Here is an 18,770-nt window from a genome sequence, read left to right as displayed (position 1 = left end):
CCGGGGCCGCAAGGTGCGTTCGAAGTGTCGATGATCAATGTGTCCTGCAATTCACATTAGTTCTCGCAGCTAGCTGCGTTCTTCATCGACGCACGAGCCGAGTGATCCACCGCTAAGAGTTGTATATTTAGGCGCAGGGTGGACGGCCAGGGCGAGGCTGCCATACCGCACTGGAGTCAGAGTTCCGAGTTTTTCGAGCCAGGTCCCGGTGAAACGCAGGACGGAGCAACCGGCAGGGGCCTCCAGCAGACCCCCCCGCGCGGTTCCCTCGTCCCTCGGAAGAGGCAGATAGGTGGGTGTTTTTCATCTGCTGGTGGACTGCCGGGGAGAACGTGCTGCTCGGGAGCCGGGCTCAGAGTGAGTGGCAGTGGGTGCCCGTGCACCTGCCTTTTACAGCGGGAGCACGAGCTCGCCAGGACCGTGACCGATCCCGGCGGGGCCGATCCGAGGACCTCAATAAACCATCCAATCGGTAGTAGCGACGGGCGGTGTGTACAAAGGGCAGGGACTTAATCAACGCAAGCTTATGACCCGCGCTTACTGGGAATTCCTCGTTCATGGGAAATAATTGCAATCCCCAATCAGTTCAGCGGGTTACCCACGCCTCTCGGCGAAGGGTAGACACACGCTGATCCACTCAGTGTGGTATCTACATCTAAGGGCATCACAGACCTGTTATTGCTCAATCTTGTGTGGCTGAACGCCACTTGTCCCTCTAAGAAGTTGGACGCCGACCGCACGGGGCCGCGTAACTAGTTAGCATGCCGGAGTCATGGCAACCTGGCAACCGTTACTGTCGAGCCCTGCGGTTAAGTTAACACAAGGCTCCATTATCTAATCTGGTTTAGTTATGTGCACATTAGAATGGTACAGTCAAGCTTCAACTAAAAGTATGAAAAGATAGGTTTAGATGTTTGGTTTACTGCCAAACTGTTTATAGTGGAATGCAAAGACTTAATTTCCACTGCTGGTTCTCAATGTGTTTTCAATGTGAGCACATTTGCATGCCAATAATTTACTGTTAATATTATTATAATACTGGAAATATGATTTATCCTTTCTGTATTGAAAACAGGCGAACCAAGTCAAAAAAAAGATTCTTTCTTTATCACTGGCAGATATCTAACTGCTGAGTAGTTGATCTGTGGCAACAATTATCCCCCAATTTAAATGTTATCAGCTTAACCTGAGCTAAAACTTGGAAGATATTTCTATTCAAGACTCTCAGTAATGAAAATGAATCAGAGTTGGAGAAAAGGAGAGGAAGCAGCACTGCGATGTTACAAACGAACACGCCAGACGAGGACTCAGACAGACAAACAGTGAGAGGAAGGGCAGGTTAAACGTGGAAGGAATGTGACAAACAGTTGGGGAAGGCATACTGACCCTGGCCCACATGCTACGGGTGGGTTTCAGGTGTCTCACCCTCATCCCCTGTTCACACGAGGATGTCAAGGCTCCGTGAAGGAAACCAGGTTGGTTCCGTTATGGAAGTCATATTAGAGCCAGGAGGAGGGAGAAGAGTATCCATTTGCAGGCAGTCTAGTCAAAACAGGGCTTCTGTGCTGTCTGGTGTTAGTTTGGGGGCTGCTACGTGAGGCATGACCAGAGAGGGGCCTGCAGAGGACTCAACCTAAATATTACGTCTGTAAAAACACGAGCTAAATATAGTCTGTGAAACAGAATTTTCCATCCTGTCTCCAGACTTAAATGTACACGTAAACCTTTTACACTTGTTATGACAGATTTTAGCACTTTTTTAATGACCATTATTTTCCAGGCTCAGTGAGCTTAACTTACAGTAACTACTTACAACAGTGTACCATTAGAAGATACAGTAAGTATCAACTGGAACTTGAAAAACAGATTATGGCTGCACTTGAAGTCATCACAGTGTCTGAGTAGTGCCAGTAAAACAAGGCCAGATTGGAATTATTTCATGGTGGATTCAAAAGTAAGTTCATTCAGTTGATAAAGATAAATCTCAGGTCTTTTTGGCATTTGAAAAACGAGTGGGAGTAAAATAAAGTGAGGGGTGGATCAGAAAGGGTTTTCTTTTCAGGCAATTAAGTGTGTCTTCACTTCAGACTGAGAGCCTGAAGTTCAGGATATCAAACAAAAGAAAGAGTCACACAACTGCAGCTACTGGGAGACAGCCAAAATTACATGAAGCAGTTTATCAGACTACAAAATGACTATTTGTCATGGCTGCTGGATTGAGAGTTGAATTTATGACCAACATTACAGAAGAAACAGTACTGCGATAAAGTTAAAAGTGCTCTTGTTTTTCCACAACAAAGACAATTTCAAGAACATTAGGAAATCCTTTCAGCTTGGCTAATTTATCTTATTTTAATCTCAGAAGTATTCGAGTAAGCTTCCAAAGGTTTAAGGTTTGAAACTTACATTTTTTTACCAATTTATTAGAATCTAGAGTTACATGGTTGATGTTCCTTCCTTGATGTTGTTGAGTATGTCATCAATGCAATATAATGTTACTGTAAATGGTATGCATTAAAGAGATTAGAAATTAGCATGCTCGTTAGTATGCATTGAAGTGCCAGGTCCGTCAGTGCCTTCTGTAAATGCTTTTACACTGAACAAAAATAGAAATGCAACACTTTTGTTTTTGCTCCCATTTTTCATGAGATGAACTCAAAGATCTAAAACATTTTCTATGCACACAAAATAACCATTTCTCTCAAATATTGTTCACAAATCTGAAAAGATCTGTGATAGTGAGCGCTTCTCCTTTGCCGAGATAATCCATCCCACCTCACAGGTGTGGCATATCAAGATGCTGATTAGACAGCATGATTATTGCACAGGTGTGCCTTAGGCCACAATAAAAGGCCACTCTGAAATGTTCAGTTTTATCATACCCATGTACTGCCAAATTCTCTGAAACGCCTTTGGAGACGGCTTATGGTAGAGAAATGAACATTCAATTCACGGGCAACAGCTCTGGTGGACATTCCTGCTGTCAGCATGCCAATTGCACGCTCCCTCAAAACTTGCGACATCTGTGGCATTGTGCTGTGTGATAAAACTGAAAATGTTAGAGTGGCCTTTTATTGTGGCCAGCCTAAGGCACACCTGTGCAATAATCAAGCTGTCTAATCAGCATCTTGATATGCCACACCTGTGAGGTGGGATGGATTATCTCGGCAAAGGAGAAGTGCTCACTATCACAGATTTTTTCAGCGACGACATGAATCAACGATGTGTTGCTGTATTTTAGTGGTAAAAAAACGCATTCATCATCATAATTATTCTATTTACACAGTGCCTGTAAACCGGAGGAGAACGCTGGCATTTCTCCTCCTACTTGAAAGACTATGGAGGGATAGGGTCTGCAAAATTAGTTTATTTTAGGGATGGGTCGGATGCTCTGACCAGTCCACTTCCTGCCCGGCGCCTCTGCAACGCCTCGCGTCGAAAAATAGACTTGAATCCTATTTTGAGCGGAGCCCAGCGCCGAGACGCTTCTGAGCCGTAACACGGCGCATCTGGTGGAATAGCACCCATTGACTAGAGTGGCCGCGATCTTTGCGAATGCCGCGGCGCAGCCGTAACGCGACGCAGACGGACCCGGTGAAATCTAGGGGTTAGGAGGAACCAGACTATGACAGAGACGAGGATTTGGACATCAACCTTCAACTGCTTCCAAACAATGAGCCACCTGTGTACCAAATGTTTAACATGAAGGCCAAACTACAAGCTACTGGGGATTACCTTTACTATACTTTATTTCAGGATGAACTGTGCATTTGAAACCTCAACTCCTCTGATCTTTGAATCATACTAAAATCTGTTACCCTTGCATAGACACCTGAACTCCTTCACCTGAGTTAGTGATGAAAAAAACTACCAATAAAGTATGTCAGCAAGCAAAAACATGTGGGTTATGATTGGCACGAGGAGTGAAGGCAGTTCAAAACTTGCATCAAAATATCTAGAGCACTGACGATACTCAACAAAATGATTGTGAAATCATCCAAGCTTCTGCAGTGCTACCATATCCTGCCAACATTTTTTTTTAAAGAACATAAACAGGCTTTTTGATTCACTGTTGTTATTAATTTATAGTTAAGTTATTCAGACAGTGAAGGTGACAGGAAGGAACATTTGGCAACAACGGTTAAGTTTAATCCGGCCGCGGATACAAGCGGCCGAGATGAGTTTTCTCCGCATGGTGGCTCGTGTCTCCCTTAGGGATAAGGTGAGAAGTTCAGTCATCCGGGAGGGACTCCGAGTTTAACCGCTCCTCCTTCGCGTCAAAAGGAGGCAGTTGGGGTGGTTCGGGCACCTAGTTAGGATGCCACCAGGGCGCCTCCATAGGGAGGTGTTCCAGGCACGTCCAGCTGGGAAGAGACCAAGGGGTAGACCTAGGACCAGGTGGAGGGATTATATCTCTTCACTGGCCTGGGAGCGCCTTGGGATCCCCCAGTCAGATCTGGTTGATGTGGCCAGGGAAAAGAAAGTTTGGGGCTCTCTGCTGGAACTGCTACCCCCGCGACCCGACCACGGATAAGCGGGAGAAGATGGATGGATGGATGGTTGAGTTTAGGAGTGACGATCATAAATGTTGTCAGCAAGCCAAGGAAATATTATCTAATCAGTTTTTCGGTGGATGCAGAATACATGAGTTATACTCATCTGTGGCAGGGCTGTAGAAGCATAGGGAAATTATTTAAAAAGGCACAAGGAGTAAAAGACTACCAAAAAACATTCAGAAACTTGAGATAGCTGTTGGTAGAAAGTTAACATTAATTCAAAGCTAGGCTAATGTTAATTATCTTTTTTAAAACTCTGAAAACTATAAATGGACATCAAATGTTTTTGAGAGCAACTTTGTGTCGGTCCCTCTGCCCTGTACTATTTATACTGGGCTACGCTGTGTAAAATAGGAAGAAAAACATTCTACTTCATGCTGTCAAAATAAGAATATATAACTATAACTGTGACGTATGTGTGTATGTATGTATGTAATGCACACAGAACTCATAACCGTTTTTAAACAAGAATGGACTCGAAAATGTATATAATAATTTAGAAAAAATTATGGCCTTATCCTTTATAAGGCAGAGAGAATAATGACCAAATTGTGAGAACCTACAAGTGTATCTTTCATGCGCTGAGTCTACAACACAAAGTGTAACTCAAAGCGGAAAAGATGGATGACTCCAAAAGACCAACAACTTAATCCCACAACATTTAAAGCAGAACAAAGAGATAAACAATAACTGTGATTCCTCCCAATTTGGATAAGAACAACTCTGAATTCCAACATCAATCCTCTTGCTGCATCGCATACCTGCACAGTATCTGATTAAAGGAGTTTTAGAAGCAAAAATTCACAAAGTTTCCCCTTAGAGTCCAAAGGGACAAAGTCCAAGTTTATTCCTGGCAGCACATATAACTATCCTGGCTAATGGTTAAGTAACCAGAAGTTATGTATAATAATAATAATAATGCATTTTATTTATATAGCGCTTTTCACAACCCAAAGACGCTTTACAGTATGAGGGAGGGTAGACAAACAAGGACAGGCAAACAAGTAAGTATAGTAAAATACAAAATAAATAAAAAGGCAGTCAAGAGGAAGTTGATTGAGAGGGGGGGGGGGGGGGGGGGGCTTATGGGTAGACAGAGTTAAAAAGATGTGTTTTGAGGCGGGACTGAAAGACTGTGAGGGACTCAGAGTCACGAAGATCTTGGGGGTGGGAATTCCAGAGCCTAGGAGCTGCCACTGAGAAGGCTCTGTCCCCAAAGCTGCAGAGTGTGGATGTGGGAATGGATAGGAGTCCGGCTGCGGTGGATCTGAGGACCGTGGGGGTTGATAAGGAGTGAGAAGGTTTGTGAGATAAGGGGGGGCCAGATGGTGGAGTGCTTTGTAGGTGAGGACCAGAACTTTGTATTTGTGGAGGTCTTTGAGGACTGGGGTGATGTGATGCCATGATTTGGTATGCGTGAGGAGACGTGCAGCTGCATTTTGAACCCGTTGGAGTCTGTTGAGGGATGTAGTGCTAATGCCGTAAAGAAGTGAGTTGCAGTAGTCAAGGCGGGAGGAAATGAAGGCATGGATTAGTCGTTCGGCTGCGGGGCGGTTGAGAGAGGGTAGGATTTTTGCAATATTGCGGAGGTGGAAAAATTAGGTTTTGACTGTTTGGCGGATGTGAGGTTCGAGGGAGAGGGTGGGGTCAAAGATTACGCCAAGGTTGCGTGCCTGATTGGAGGGGGAAACAATGGTGCCGTCGATGGTGAGTGTTATGTTAGTGACCTTGCTGAGGGTAGATTTGGAGCCGAATAGGAGGAGTTCTGTTTTGTTGCTGTTCAGTTTGAGGAGGTTATGTTGCATCCAAGTTTTAATAGCTGTCAGACAGGAATCGATGTGGGTAAGGGGTGGGTTATGGAGGGATTTGGTGCTGAGGTAGATCTGAGTGTCATCAGCATAGCAGTGGAAGTCCAAGTTGAAGTGGCGGAGTATCTGACCGAGGGGGAGGATGTAAATGATGAAGAGGAGGGGGCCAAGTACTGATCCTTGAGGAACGCCTTGGGTGACTGAGGCTGTGGCAGAGGAGTGGTTGGGGAGGGAGATGAAGTGGGATCGTTCAGTGAGGTAGGACTGGAGCCATCTGAGTGCAATACCTTCAATACCAATGTCCCTGAGTCGGGTGAGCAGGATGTTGTGGCTCACGGTATCAAAGGCTGCACTCAGGTCGAGGAGGATGAGAATATTGAGGGAACCAGTGTCAGCAGAGGTGAGGAGGTCATTGAGGACTTTGATTAGTGCAGTTTCTGTACTGTGGTGAGGACGAAATCCAGACTGAAGGGGTTCATAAAGCTGGTTAGTTTGGAGATGGCAGTGAATTTGTTTGGCTACAATGCGTTCAAGAGTTTTTGAGAGGAATGGTAGGTTGGAGATGGGGCGGTAATTAGTGAGGGAGGAGGGATCAAGACCAGGTTTTTTGAGGATTGGAGTAACGGCAGCAGTTTTGAAGGCAGAGGGGACGGTTCCATGGGACAGCGAGGAGTTGAAAAGGTTAGCAAGATAGGGGCAGAGGACGGGGAGGCAGGACTTCAGGAGAGGAGTGGGTAGAGGGTCAAGGGAGCAGGTTGTGGGATTTGAGGAACCGATCAGATGGAGTATTTCAAGTGGGGTAACCAGGTTGAACTGGAAGAGGCGGCGCTGGGGAGGAGGAGTCAGGAGGTCAAGGGAGATGGGGGGAGAAATGGTAGCGGTGGAGGTTGGTGGAGATGCTTGTATGTCAGATGGAGCTGAGAAGGAGTGGTATGTATGCCTTTATAAGATCAAGATAAGAGAATTCCTTACTTGCCTTCCAATGCAATAATGTTCGCATTACTCCAAATCGACTTCCAAATGTTGCATAAATAATTATGTTAATGAGAAGCCTTTACTTTAACGGCAACTAAAACCGACCAAGTTTTTCCTTACAAGTATTGGCAGTAATAAATGAAAAACTGAGATGGTTGAAATAAATGTGAACTAAGACACAGAAAAGAGAGAAGGCCCCTGCCAACTATGCAGTAGATAGAACAATATTTACTGGTAGTCACTCATTTATCATTAAGGTTAGCAAACAGACTATCCAAGATTAAAGTCACACAGGAAGTCTGTTAATTCTTGAGAATATAAAGCTATATTCTCACTGAAATAGTGATGCAGCATCGATCCTCAGTCAAATCTAAAAGCAAGGATGTCGAGATAACTGTGTGATTAAAATTAACCCTCATCATTGAACCGCAATTGAATGGAACATTCGGTATTATTATAAAGAAATGCAATCATGAGATGACCTCAGCTGTAAAACAACATTTTTGTTGTTAACTCTAATGTAAAGCCATGTAGAGCCAGCTTCTTTTTTTTTTCTTCACACATGCGATAATTAAATGTTATTTTCACTGGAAATTATATCTTATTACAGTATGTACACACATATGTAATTCAGATCGATCCCTTATAATTCGGCCCAAGCAAAAAAGAAAAAAAAATCAGTCAATGGAATCCATCTGATATTTTTTACAGTCCTGTTTTCAGAGATATTGATATACTCTTTTACATAACTCTCTACCAATCTGTCATTCATCACAGCTAAAAACCTCCCTTGAGCAAAATAGGGGCAAGAAACCAAATCACTGCTATACCTTTATGTTATATGAAGAAAAAAATAGTTCTAAATGCCTGTACACACATGGATGCAAATGTAACTTGTACCACGTTCAGAATAAATTAAATGTGGTTCCTGTAGGTAGCAGCTCTGAGCTTTTCCAATCAGTATCCCTGCCGCCAGTGAGGCTGGGGACCATTAGCACCAGCAAGCCAACTGAAGTGACTCTGATGTGAAATGACAGGGGCTTTCAAAGAAGCCGTCCTACCGTTTAAATCATTGTCATTCACACACATGCCTACCCTCTATTGCAGCTACCCTCACTAGGCAACCGGGTGCTTTCACATTGTTGTTTTACTTTCACAAAATGTCTTCATTCATTAATTTCAAAATCATAGAGCCCATCACTTCATATAAATATTTTTTTAAAGGTTGTCATCATCCTATATAGCCAATTACTGTTTGAGTTATAAAGTAATATAATTTAAACTCATCCTATGCATTATATTGATAAACTACGTATTTAATATGAAGTGACAACTGACATTAAATAATCAATACATCAATAAAAGTGCATTAAGTATCCATTAACATGCAAAAAAAAATCCATAATTGTCGAAATGTTACCTTGATAAGAAATGGTATAGTGAAGAATATGAGGGGTTTGAAAAAAAAAGCATTGTCGTTATTCTAATGGGCGTTGCCTCATGCCTAATCTCCATATCCCTTTGTATAGGACGGTGCACAATATGGTTAAAATGTGATGGTACATGGTACAGCTTTAAGATATGAAGCCTAGGCTAGAATTGAAGTTTCACACATGTTGCAGAAGATTATTTTGACATTGCAAAGCAGGAGTGAACACTTATTGAGCTTTCTAGGAACTGACTTATACTGATAAATAACTCTTGCTTTTACAAAATATTATTCAAAAGCCATAATCACCTACAGACTGCCACACATAGACCAGCCACCTTAATAGTTATCACTATAGCAGACTAATAATTGCATGCCAAGTGAACACAACAGGCGAGTGGGAAGGACGCCTTCCTTCCACTTTCACATCAAACTTTTTTATGCGAATTGAGTCATGCAGACAGAGGAAGCTATCAGTTCCCTACCTCTCTCCTCCTGCTTTCTGCCCCGGGTCTGGTGATGAGCGCCGTGTCACCGCACACCACGGCCGCGTCCTCCACGAACACGCAGTCCGGGAGCGACTCGTCCGCGGGGAGCACCACCACCTCCAGCCCGAGCCTCGTCCCCAGGACCTGGACGTACGCCTCGTGCTCGCTCCGCGCCCCGGCCAGGTCCACCTCCGCCTGGCTGCTCCGGAGCGCTTCTTTGGCCAGGGACGCGGGGACTCCCCGGACGACGGCGTGGGTGTAATGACCAAAACCTGCCATTAAACCAGCCATTTTACCAGCCATGTTTTTGCTTCCCCTCTTCTTGGCACGCTCAAATCTGGAAAAAAAGAGGCTTGAAAAACACCCTAACTGACAACCCGACGAATGAATGAGAGAAACTACTAGCAGTTAACCCGATGCAGCCCGGCTTTATTATTTGTTCCGTGCTAGTTTGTTGGGTTTTTATTCTTTGTTTACAGTAGCCTGCTGCACAGTGTCAATCAACCCTGCTCGAGTCTCCAGGCGAGCGACAGTGGTTCGGTGACGCGCACAGACCATCACGTGTAGCCTACGAGTCTGTCAGCCCTGAGAGAGGCAGCCCAACAAGTGACAGTCAGACACACCGAGCACATTTCACACTGCATCAGCAGAGCAGAGCCTGCATGTCAAACTCTTTAAGATCGTATTAGTTTCCCATACATTGAAACACATTATGCCTCAATTGTTCTGCCTCTACCAGCCTTGAAATGATACGTCGGTGTTTCATGACTTCGATCAGCAGAAATAACTTGCAACTATTCTGATTGATTCATAATTTGAGTAAATGTTCCTTAATGTTGATGGGTTGCTGCTGTTTCAGAGACAGGTTTATTACCAGGTAGGATGACACGTTCGAGGAATTTGACTTGATGTCATGGTGCAGAGCCTACATAAAAGTAAAAGAAACATTAAAAACACAGAGAACTATTTTAAGAAAACTATAATATCATTAAAAAAATAATAAAACTTGTAAAAAATATAACAGTATTTCAATGTTGGTCCTATGTGATAATAAACTCGACATTTTTAGATTTTGGATTGTTGATTTAAGAAATTGTGATCAGCATGGTGTTCAACACTAGATCCAGCAATCGAATAATCCAAATAAATAAATAATAATAATTTAGCTGCAGCCAAATAATCAATAGTAAATGGCAACTTTCACTATCCACAGTGTTGTCTGTATTTGGACCACTTTGATATACCTTCAGAACATTTTCCTGTCAAATAGTAAGAGTTATGGGCAGTGCGCTATCATATTTTTAATGTCATAGATATTTGATATCAATAAAACAATTGATAATTTGTTAAGAAATTTGAGAAGCATATCTATTTTTTAAGCAGCGTTCTGTCCCGTTATGTCTTCTAGTTATTTGCAAAAATTGACACAATTTGGAAAGTATTATGACATTTTAGGGGTAAAAAAAACTGAGAATTTGGTGACCTTTACTACAAACAACAAGGGTGTTATATTTGGATCTGCATACAGCTAAGGACATATATTAGAGTAAGAAATGAATACACACTTGATTCCCATGCTATTTTGTTACATACCATTATAAATAAAAGCTCATCTCTATTTTTGAACCTGAGAATTTGGAGACATATGTAAGTGATTCACTTTTGACAGACTTTATGAAATAATGTACACACACTTCACAGGCAAAGAAAATACAGAAAGAAGGATTTCTGCCTGTCCTGCAGAGGAAGCATAGAGCAAAAAGAGTGTGAAAGAAGATAATTGTAGGTGTATGTCTACAGGAGGAGGTATGGAGGGTGGAGAAAATGGTTTATATTCCCTACGGTGCCATCTTAGGAAGGTTTGAATGGATGGAATGTTTCTCCAGACGTCCCAGAAGCACATTCTTCCACCGCGGGATCTCAGTTTGTCTTTTCTTGTTCCAAATTCACTCAATTATCCCTGACTGCTCTAAACATTCCTGGAGCCCCACATTCCTTTTTCCACTCCAGCCAGGATCACCAACCACCAGCACCCTCCTCCCAACACTAACACCTGCCCCCACCCAGACTTCTCATTCTTTTTTTCCCATCATTCCTCATCACGGATGGACGTGGCCCAAGAAAAGACCCTCTCTTTCTCTCTTCTCTCTCCATGCTGAGGAATTTGGGTTACTTTAGATGAAGGAAAGCCCTCATACTTCAGGCACACCTGGCTGGTACATTGTGCAGCTATAAAATAAATGAGTGAAAGCAGACACGATCCTCCAGCTGCGGATGAAGCGGCACCAAAGCAGCACGTCTTATTTGCCTTGTATGATTGGACTTATGATGAGATCCTAGACGTCTAAAGTGACACAGTCGTGTGATTACACCAGGTGCTCAGGGCATATTTAACTCCAAGCAGTCAGGCAAATGTAACCTAATGAACACAGAGAATAATGTGATGAAATGACATGACATTATTAAAAAAAAAAGTTGAGGTTACTAGAAGGAAAGGATTGTATTTTGAGGTATTTCAATAACAGCTTCAATGTGGTCCGATACAAGTCAGAACATTTGAAATAAATGTCAATTCCATCAAGAGTATGTTTAGCTTGATTCAAGTATAACTTAACATGTTTACATGCACACAAATGAATGACAGAAACCTCTTAGAGGATCTTGGTACTATCAACAAAGTTATTCTGGGAAATAAATCACCAACAAAACAAAAAATATGTATTACTGGTTGATATAACATGTATGGCCTCTTCTCTCATGCGCCATTTCCATGAAGGCAAAGGCCTTGGAGCTTTGAACTTTCTTTCCCCACAGCTGTGTATTGGGATGACCCAGACAGTTGATTTGGCTCTCCCCAAATCAATGATAAAACAATCTCTTCTTCAAATTCTAACACAAAGCTGAAGCACAGCATCAGAGGACATCTGGGGGCTATCTTATCAGGTGGATAGCTCCCTGAAGCCAATCACTCCCTGCTAGGAACAGAGCTTGCTTTGACTTATCAAATGTTGATTATTCTCTATAGGAATAGTTAAATGTTGAGGAGTGAGCATTAGAAGGTCAGAAATGGTTGGGCAGGAGCTGTAAGACGAAACTGCACAAGAACAAAGACAGAGATTTACTTTTTTAAATATGCACACTGCAGCTTTAAGCATAAATTGGCCCAAAATAATCCTGGGGGAATACATGAAACAATAAATATGGCTGTATAAGATTTAGGAAATAGACCTCTTGAATAAATATATTTGTATTTAACTATGTCAAGATAACCACGACAAAATGGCAGAACAAATTGATCAAGTCTGGATTGTGCCTTTTTCCTTTTAAATCGTTGTTAAAAGTTCAAATTTAAATATATGATTTACACAGTTCTGCTTTTTCAGCTCTACTTTTCTGGAGAACTTGACGCGTTGGCCTCATCGTTGCCCTCTTTCACACGAGAGGGACCCATAACTCAGCAGACTTCCTGCTGCTCCATGAGCTGACACAGAAAGGAAGTGTTGCTAGTACACACTGCATACCAGTTATGACATTTATCTTCAATATAACACAATGGAATTCGTTGTTTAAACATTTCCTGCCGTTCTGTTCCATCTGTCACCTAGACATAAAAGGGAAGGCTGAGGGCCGCTCGCCACAAACTTCCTGAGAACCAATTCCAAGGGCCGCTCTCTCTTCAACTACAAGTCCTCCTGGTGGGCTTTGACAATGTGTTGCCATTAGATTGAGCCACAGCATAACAAACAGTAATCTTTCAAACTTTGTTGAACAGTGAAATAGCTTAAGCATCCTATCTGGGAGTTGTGGAGTTGCAGAAAACCACGCTAGAGAGCTTTGAGCATAATCCAATGATAATTTCTGTAAAGGAAAGAGACCCCCCTCCTCATTATTTTGGGAGTGTGTCCTGTGTGTGTGTGTCCTGTGTGTGTGTGAGTGTGTGTGTGTGTGTGTGTGTGTGTGTGTGTGTGTGTGTGTGTGTGTGTGTGTGTGTGTGTGTGTGTGTGTGTGTGTGTGTGTGTGTGTGTGTGTGTGTGTGTGTCTAACAGGGGTTAGCAGACTGCCTTAGTGGAAACTATTATGCCAGGGCAATTGCAACATGGAGACGCATGTCCAGCTTTTGGAATATTTCCTGACCTGAATGGGTAATTAAGGAATAAAGATTACGGCATGTTATTCTCAATTGACGTACAATGACAACACTGTTTCCTATTGCCGTAATACACGGGTGGATGCAGTGCTGCAGCCATATGCACACATGTACTCACATACAGTATGCACATACACACTGGAGACTTCAGGTCAACATAGCAGGGGAAAATTAACAAAACATGACATAGGACCTGCTGTCCAAACAGTATGGAGACATTAAAGGGGTATTCCATCAATTTAGTGTTTTCACTATGAGAGACAGTTAGGAAATAATTGACGGTCGGCATATCCTCACATTTAGTGCCTTATATAGGTCAGGCTCCAAAATGACTGGATGATACATATCCCATAATGCTTTGCATGTTTGTTAAACATTTGCTTCCTGGTAAATGCCTATGTGTTTCAACTTTTGTTATATATGTGAGGGTCCAAGGACAGTCGTATTCATATTCTGTACTGTAAAGTCCACTGAGAAAAATCTAAAATGTGGGATATTGGGCGATATAAATAAACTTTGATTGATTGACATTTCAAATGTATGGGCTTTACGTTTGAAATATTTATTTAGTCTAAAGACCCTAGCCAAGACAATGACATATCAGGTTTTTTATTTCCTACAAAATGTTATTTTAAATTCGTTTTCATAGATTGAGCACACTGTTCATGATGAGTACACTGGTGTTGATGTGTAAACTAATTAAGTGCCTTTTTAAACATCTTGAACCTGGCATGACTAATTACTATAATGCTGCTTGGAAATACACACAAGAGAGCATTGCACATGTGCTCATCATACAGACACACCCCCCATCTAAAAAGGGTGTGCACAGACAGGCACACCTCCATTTCCAATATTCACACTGACACATATGAATCTGTTCACAGTGTACAACATGAATATAATTTTAGATTTGTCCACATTTTGACATTTTTTTAAAGAGAAATATTCTTAAGATAAAACAATATAAATCACAACAAAAACCCAGCATGCCACCTAGAAAATAAAGTCTGGGATACTAAAAGATTCAACATTCTTCCGGGTGTATCTTTTACTTCGTCAGTAAAAAATAACTAGGCTATTCACTTTTGCTGAATAGGATCAGTTAGGAATGAAGTTCAGCTGCTAGACTCATATTCAAATAACGGGAGCACAGTGATGAGTCATTGTTTTATAGATAAAAGCCTATTCATAACTCGCAAGTCTCAGAATAAATCGTCAGAATAAACTGAAAAAGCAAAAGTCCAAACTCACCGGAGAAGCTCTCCAGCTGCCTTGTTAACCGCTGCTGTCTCAGTGTTCCGTCATGTTAAGACTACACGAGGTTACAAGGGAGAGCATTGAAATGTCCGATCCATATAAACACAAATGAACATTGTGAAAAATGTCCTCTGTTGAATCTGCCAGCCTCCCATGGTAATACTAATGGTTTTATGCTGCGTCTTATACGCACTTCGTTTCCATCTGGTGAAAGTGTTCATCAATCGGAATAATTTAGAAACTTCAGTGGAGGGGACTTATTGAGACAAAGACCAAGTATTTGTCTCCCCCCCACCAACACCACAACATCGCTGGTGGAAAATTGGATCACTTTACCTACAGCGGGACCCCCTCCGAAACGTGATGGACACATTGCGTGAAAAGTCAAATGGCCCCAAGGAATGAATGCAAAGGAATTTCCCTGCATGAAGAACATATTTAACAAGCCTTTAAGCTGTCAGGAATGCTTTGTGGTCTGCTGGCCGAAGGGAGAGAAATATGTTAATAATGTAGGCTACTGCCATACCAAATATGGCAATATTGTTACGTCTGAGCTCTGGTGCGCATCTGGAAACGCTTAGCTCCTCTGAATAAAGGCGCTGGAAGACAGAAATAGACGGTGTAAACGTATTTCTGCCCACACCTTTAGACTCAAAGAAAAACGTAAAGCTATTTTAAACGTGGCCACTAACATGCCATAATATGGGTATTTAGCTTATAGTTTTAATCAGCAATGGCATTTCTGACACAGACTTTGTATAACAGATAATCACAATAGTATTTTAGTAAACGTATAACGTTTGTTAAACTTTTTACTTTAAGATATAGGCTTACTATGGATTGTTTTATGATATTTCAATCAAAGGATAACAATAGCAATAATTAAAGCTTAGAAACGGATATACTGAAACTAAGGACCTATAAAATATAAATAATCTATTTCACTCATGTGTCTTTAGAGTGGGAAGAATATAACACTCATAATTGTAAAAGTTAGAATAAAGTACCCAAACGCCGCTACTTCTACAGAAAAAAACCTCTGAACTTGAGTTGATAGATGTGAGAAGCGAGCAGAGGAAGAAAAATGAAAGGGGGATAAACAAGAAGGGAAAAATGTGAGACGGAAAAGTGTGTTCAGATGGGATCCAGGGGGGGAAAATCCATTTGAGAAAGAAAAAAAAAGAGAAAGGTTTAGACAGGGTGGAGCTTAGGTCTTGGATGGAAAATGCGCCGAGAAACATTCCTGGCATAGTTTGGGAACAGTTCAGCAGGCAGCCCAGGAACGACGTCAGCTTCCCACTACGGTATAAAAGTCCGGAGGTGGCTGGACCTCAGCAGACTGCAACCGCTTTATCGAGAGCCTCAACTACTCTAAAGGAGCCTCTAACACTAGAGACTACCAGCAAACAAATCAAGAGACAAGACGACTGAGCGAGGGAATACTTAAGGACTCCTCCGAAGACAAACTATACTTTTCATTAAACTGGGACCCGGATTCATCTTGAACACGCAGAATACATTTTATCCAAGATGCTGATGCTTACTGTTGTCGTTACCTTCCTTGGAAGCCTACATTTGGTGAGTTATTTCTCTATTTCAATTTAAACGAGAGTTTGTTTTGCAATCAGTCTGAGAGGGAAATAAGCTAATGTTTAATTTGTTTAAACGGGAGGAAAGTTTCGATAGTTTTGGGGATATTTTGTGTGGCAAGAAAACGCTTCAGTGTTTAATGGAAGTGTTGATTGTTGGCTATACAGGTCCTCTCCTCCTCCTCCTGCCCCTCCGTGTGTGAGTGTCCATTGGAGATGCCCAAATGCGCACCCGGCGTCAGCGTCGTCCTGGACGGCTGCGGCTGCTGCAAAGTGTGCGCCAGGCAGCTGAACGAGGACTGCAGCCTGACCGAGCCTTGTGACCACACTAAAGGGCTGGAGTGTAACTTTGGGGCCAGCTTTGCTGCTGCTACTACTCGTGGCATCTGCCGAGGTATGTTCAAAGACCTTTTAGCTCCAGATGTGTATGCTTCTTAATTAGTATGGTGTTTTTGTTTTTTAAATAAGGGGGTTTCATTCAGGAGCATGGGGACTTGAGTGATTTCAGCACTGTGGAATGCAGATAGAAGGAAACTTAGACTAAACCTCAAAGTACAGACAGCCCACTGTGGAGGGAAAAAGACTCCTCAGGCAGCCTGAAGAATTTCACAGTTTAACTGATCCTTACCTGGCAGCCATGTGATGTGTTCAGCAGACGCTCCTGAGCAGAGCAGGAAAGAATAACATTCCTTTCCTCCTGTTTTTCTCCCCTTGCAGCCAAGTCAGAGGGCAGACCATGCGAGTACAACAGCAGGATCTACCAGAACGGAGAGAGCTTCCAGCCCAACTGTAAACACCAGTGCACATGCATAGATGGCGCCGTGGGATGTGTGCCACTGTGCCCACAGGAGCTCTCCCTGCCCAAGCTGGGCTGTACCAACCCCAGACTGGTCAAGGTAGCAGGCCAGTGCTGCGAAGAGTGGGTGTGTGATGATGGAAAGGACAGAGACATCCTGGAGAAGATCTTTGGCAAAGACATGATGACCGAAGAGTTGGAAAAAGATCTGACCAACAGGAATGAGCTCATCGCTATTGTGAAGGGAGGACTCAAGTCTCTACCTGGTAAGAAGGATGTCTTTCAGCTTGGAATTAAATAGTTTTTTTTACAACTGGATACATACATAGAACATATCAGAATGTAGGATTTTAAGATGCTAATGTTTTTTTCTTCTTCTTTCAATCACAGCCTTCAGACTAGAGCCTGAAGTCCACATGTTTGACAGCCAGAAGTGCATCGTCCAAACCACACCCTGGTCCCAGTGCTCCAAGAGCTGTGGAACAGGCATCTCCACCAGAGTCACCAACAACAACAGCGAGTGCAAGCTGGTCAAAGAGACAAGAATCTGTGAAGTGCGGCCATGCACCCAGTCATCTTACTCCAATCTGAAGGTAAGCTTGAACCACCATGACCTAATGTGATGGAAAACAAGCATGCTACTGAAAATGCATCACTTCTGGGTCCTGAGTACATTGCTAATCTCCATGTTGTTTATTGCTCTGCAGAAAGGAAAGAAGTGCAGTAGAACCAAGAAGTCCAGCCAGCCGGTGAAGTTCACCTATGCCGGTTGCTCCAGCCTGAAGAAGTACAGGCCCAAGTACTGCGGCGCCTGCGTGGACGGTCGCTGCTGCAGCCCCCACGACACCAGAACCATCCGCGTCAAGTTCCGCTGCGAGGATGGCGAAACCTTCAACAAGAACATCATGATGATCGAGTCCTGCAAGTGCACCTACAACTGTCCCCATGCCAACGAAGCCTCCTACCCTTTCTACCGCCTCTCCAACGACATCCACAAGTTCAGAGACTGATTGGTGAACGTCCAGAACCCCTCAGACAAAAAAACAGAGCAGCACTGGCAGCCAGTGGCGGTCCAGATGAATGCAGGGGTGTAAATAGACTACCACCAATGAACTACCAACTTCGTGTTGTAACTAGATTCCCAAGGAATTGTGGGCTTACATCATGAGGACTAAATGAAGTGCACTGTTTGCTGTGACTAAGTCAGCATTCTTAACTAAAAACTGCTTCATATTAATGGAGCATCAGAAGTAGCTTCGTTATGGAGCAATATGTAATTTATATTTGTACATTTATGTTAGTGGCTGATATCAATTCACTGTGTATATGTTGATCCTTTACTTCAGACATGACCCAGACTGTAGACTTGTGTGTGTATACTGATATGCACATACGCAACTTCAATTAGCAGACCATCCTGTATCTTCACAGCAAGACACCGAAATGTAACCTCTGGACTTGTATAACAAGTGTGTGGTTTCATTCCTTCCTGACGTGGGCATTATTGTTCATGTTTTGTGGCAGCTATTGAACTCCCTTCATGAAAAAGACAAAGCGAAACATGTCAAAGTATGAATGAATGTTTTTATTATTGTTATTATTATTATTATTTATCAAAAATGTAGCTACATTATTTGGATATTATGTGTCATACTGGAATAAATTGTAAAATGATTTAATTTTATATGCTACAAATAAAACTGATTTATTTATGAAATATGA

At 42.5% G+C, this 18,770-nt stretch overlaps 2 protein-coding genes and 1 non-coding gene across 5 annotated transcripts in view; 1 reads left to right on the top strand and 2 right to left on the bottom strand.

Moving 5' to 3' along the window:
• LOC117542490 overlaps window positions 1–121 on the bottom strand; it is a 154-nt gene extending 33 nt beyond the window's left edge. The window contains exon 1 of the ribosomal RNA XR_004568446.1: window positions 1–121. This exon is cut by the window's left edge and continues 33 nt beyond it. This is a non-coding gene — a ribosomal RNA (5.8S ribosomal RNA).
• ddah1 (dimethylarginine dimethylaminohydrolase 1) overlaps window positions 1–14,834 on the bottom strand; it is a 114,115-nt gene extending 99,281 nt beyond the window's left edge. Inside the window, exon 1 of one of the 3 annotated variants that reach the window (XM_034210142.1) lies at window positions 14,658–14,834. Coding sequence is in view for 2 of the 3 variants with exons in the window: in XM_034210141.1 (XP_034066032.1) it covers window positions 9,254–9,559 (306 nt within the window). In the remaining variant the exon portion in view is untranslated. Of the gene's footprint in view, window positions 1–9,253; window positions 9,859–14,657 lie in introns of those variants that run through there. The other 2 variants (XM_034210141.1, XM_034210140.1) reach the window with 2 other exon arrangements.
• Window positions 14,835–15,940: 1,106 nt separating this feature from the next.
• ccn1 (cellular communication network factor 1) lies at window positions 15,941–18,770 on the top strand. Its single transcript, XM_034210089.1, has 5 exons — window positions 15,941–16,241; window positions 16,421–16,646; window positions 16,970–17,314; window positions 17,439–17,641; window positions 17,756–18,770. Exons 1-5 carry the CDS (start codon window positions 16,194–16,196, stop codon window positions 18,056–18,058), a joined length of 1,125 nt encoding a protein of 374 aa, XP_034065980.1. The 5' UTR covers window positions 15,941–16,193; the 3' UTR covers window positions 18,059–18,770.

The sequence above is a fragment of the Gymnodraco acuticeps genome, unplaced genomic scaffold (genome assembly GCF_902827175.1).
Source record: "Gymnodraco acuticeps unplaced genomic scaffold, fGymAcu1.1, whole genome shotgun sequence".
Classification (NCBI taxonomy): Eukaryota; Metazoa; Chordata; class Actinopteri; order Perciformes; family Bathydraconidae; genus Gymnodraco; species Gymnodraco acuticeps.
Note: the sequence above shows the minus strand (reverse complement) of the source record. Positions and strands in the feature narration are given on the sequence as shown.

Coding starts and splice junctions, on each gene's coding strand:
- ccn1 (XM_034210089.1), top strand. CDS start 16,194: ATGCTGATGCTTACTGTTGTCGTTACCTTCCTTGGAAGCCTACATTTG. Junction 16,647..16,969: donor TACTCGTGGCATCTGCCGAG/GTATGTTCAAAG, acceptor CTCCCCTTGCAG/CCAAGTCAGAGGGCAGACCA. Junction 17,315..17,438: donor AGGACTCAAGTCTCTACCTG/GTAAGAAGGATG, acceptor TTTCAATCACAG/CCTTCAGACTAGAGCCTGAA.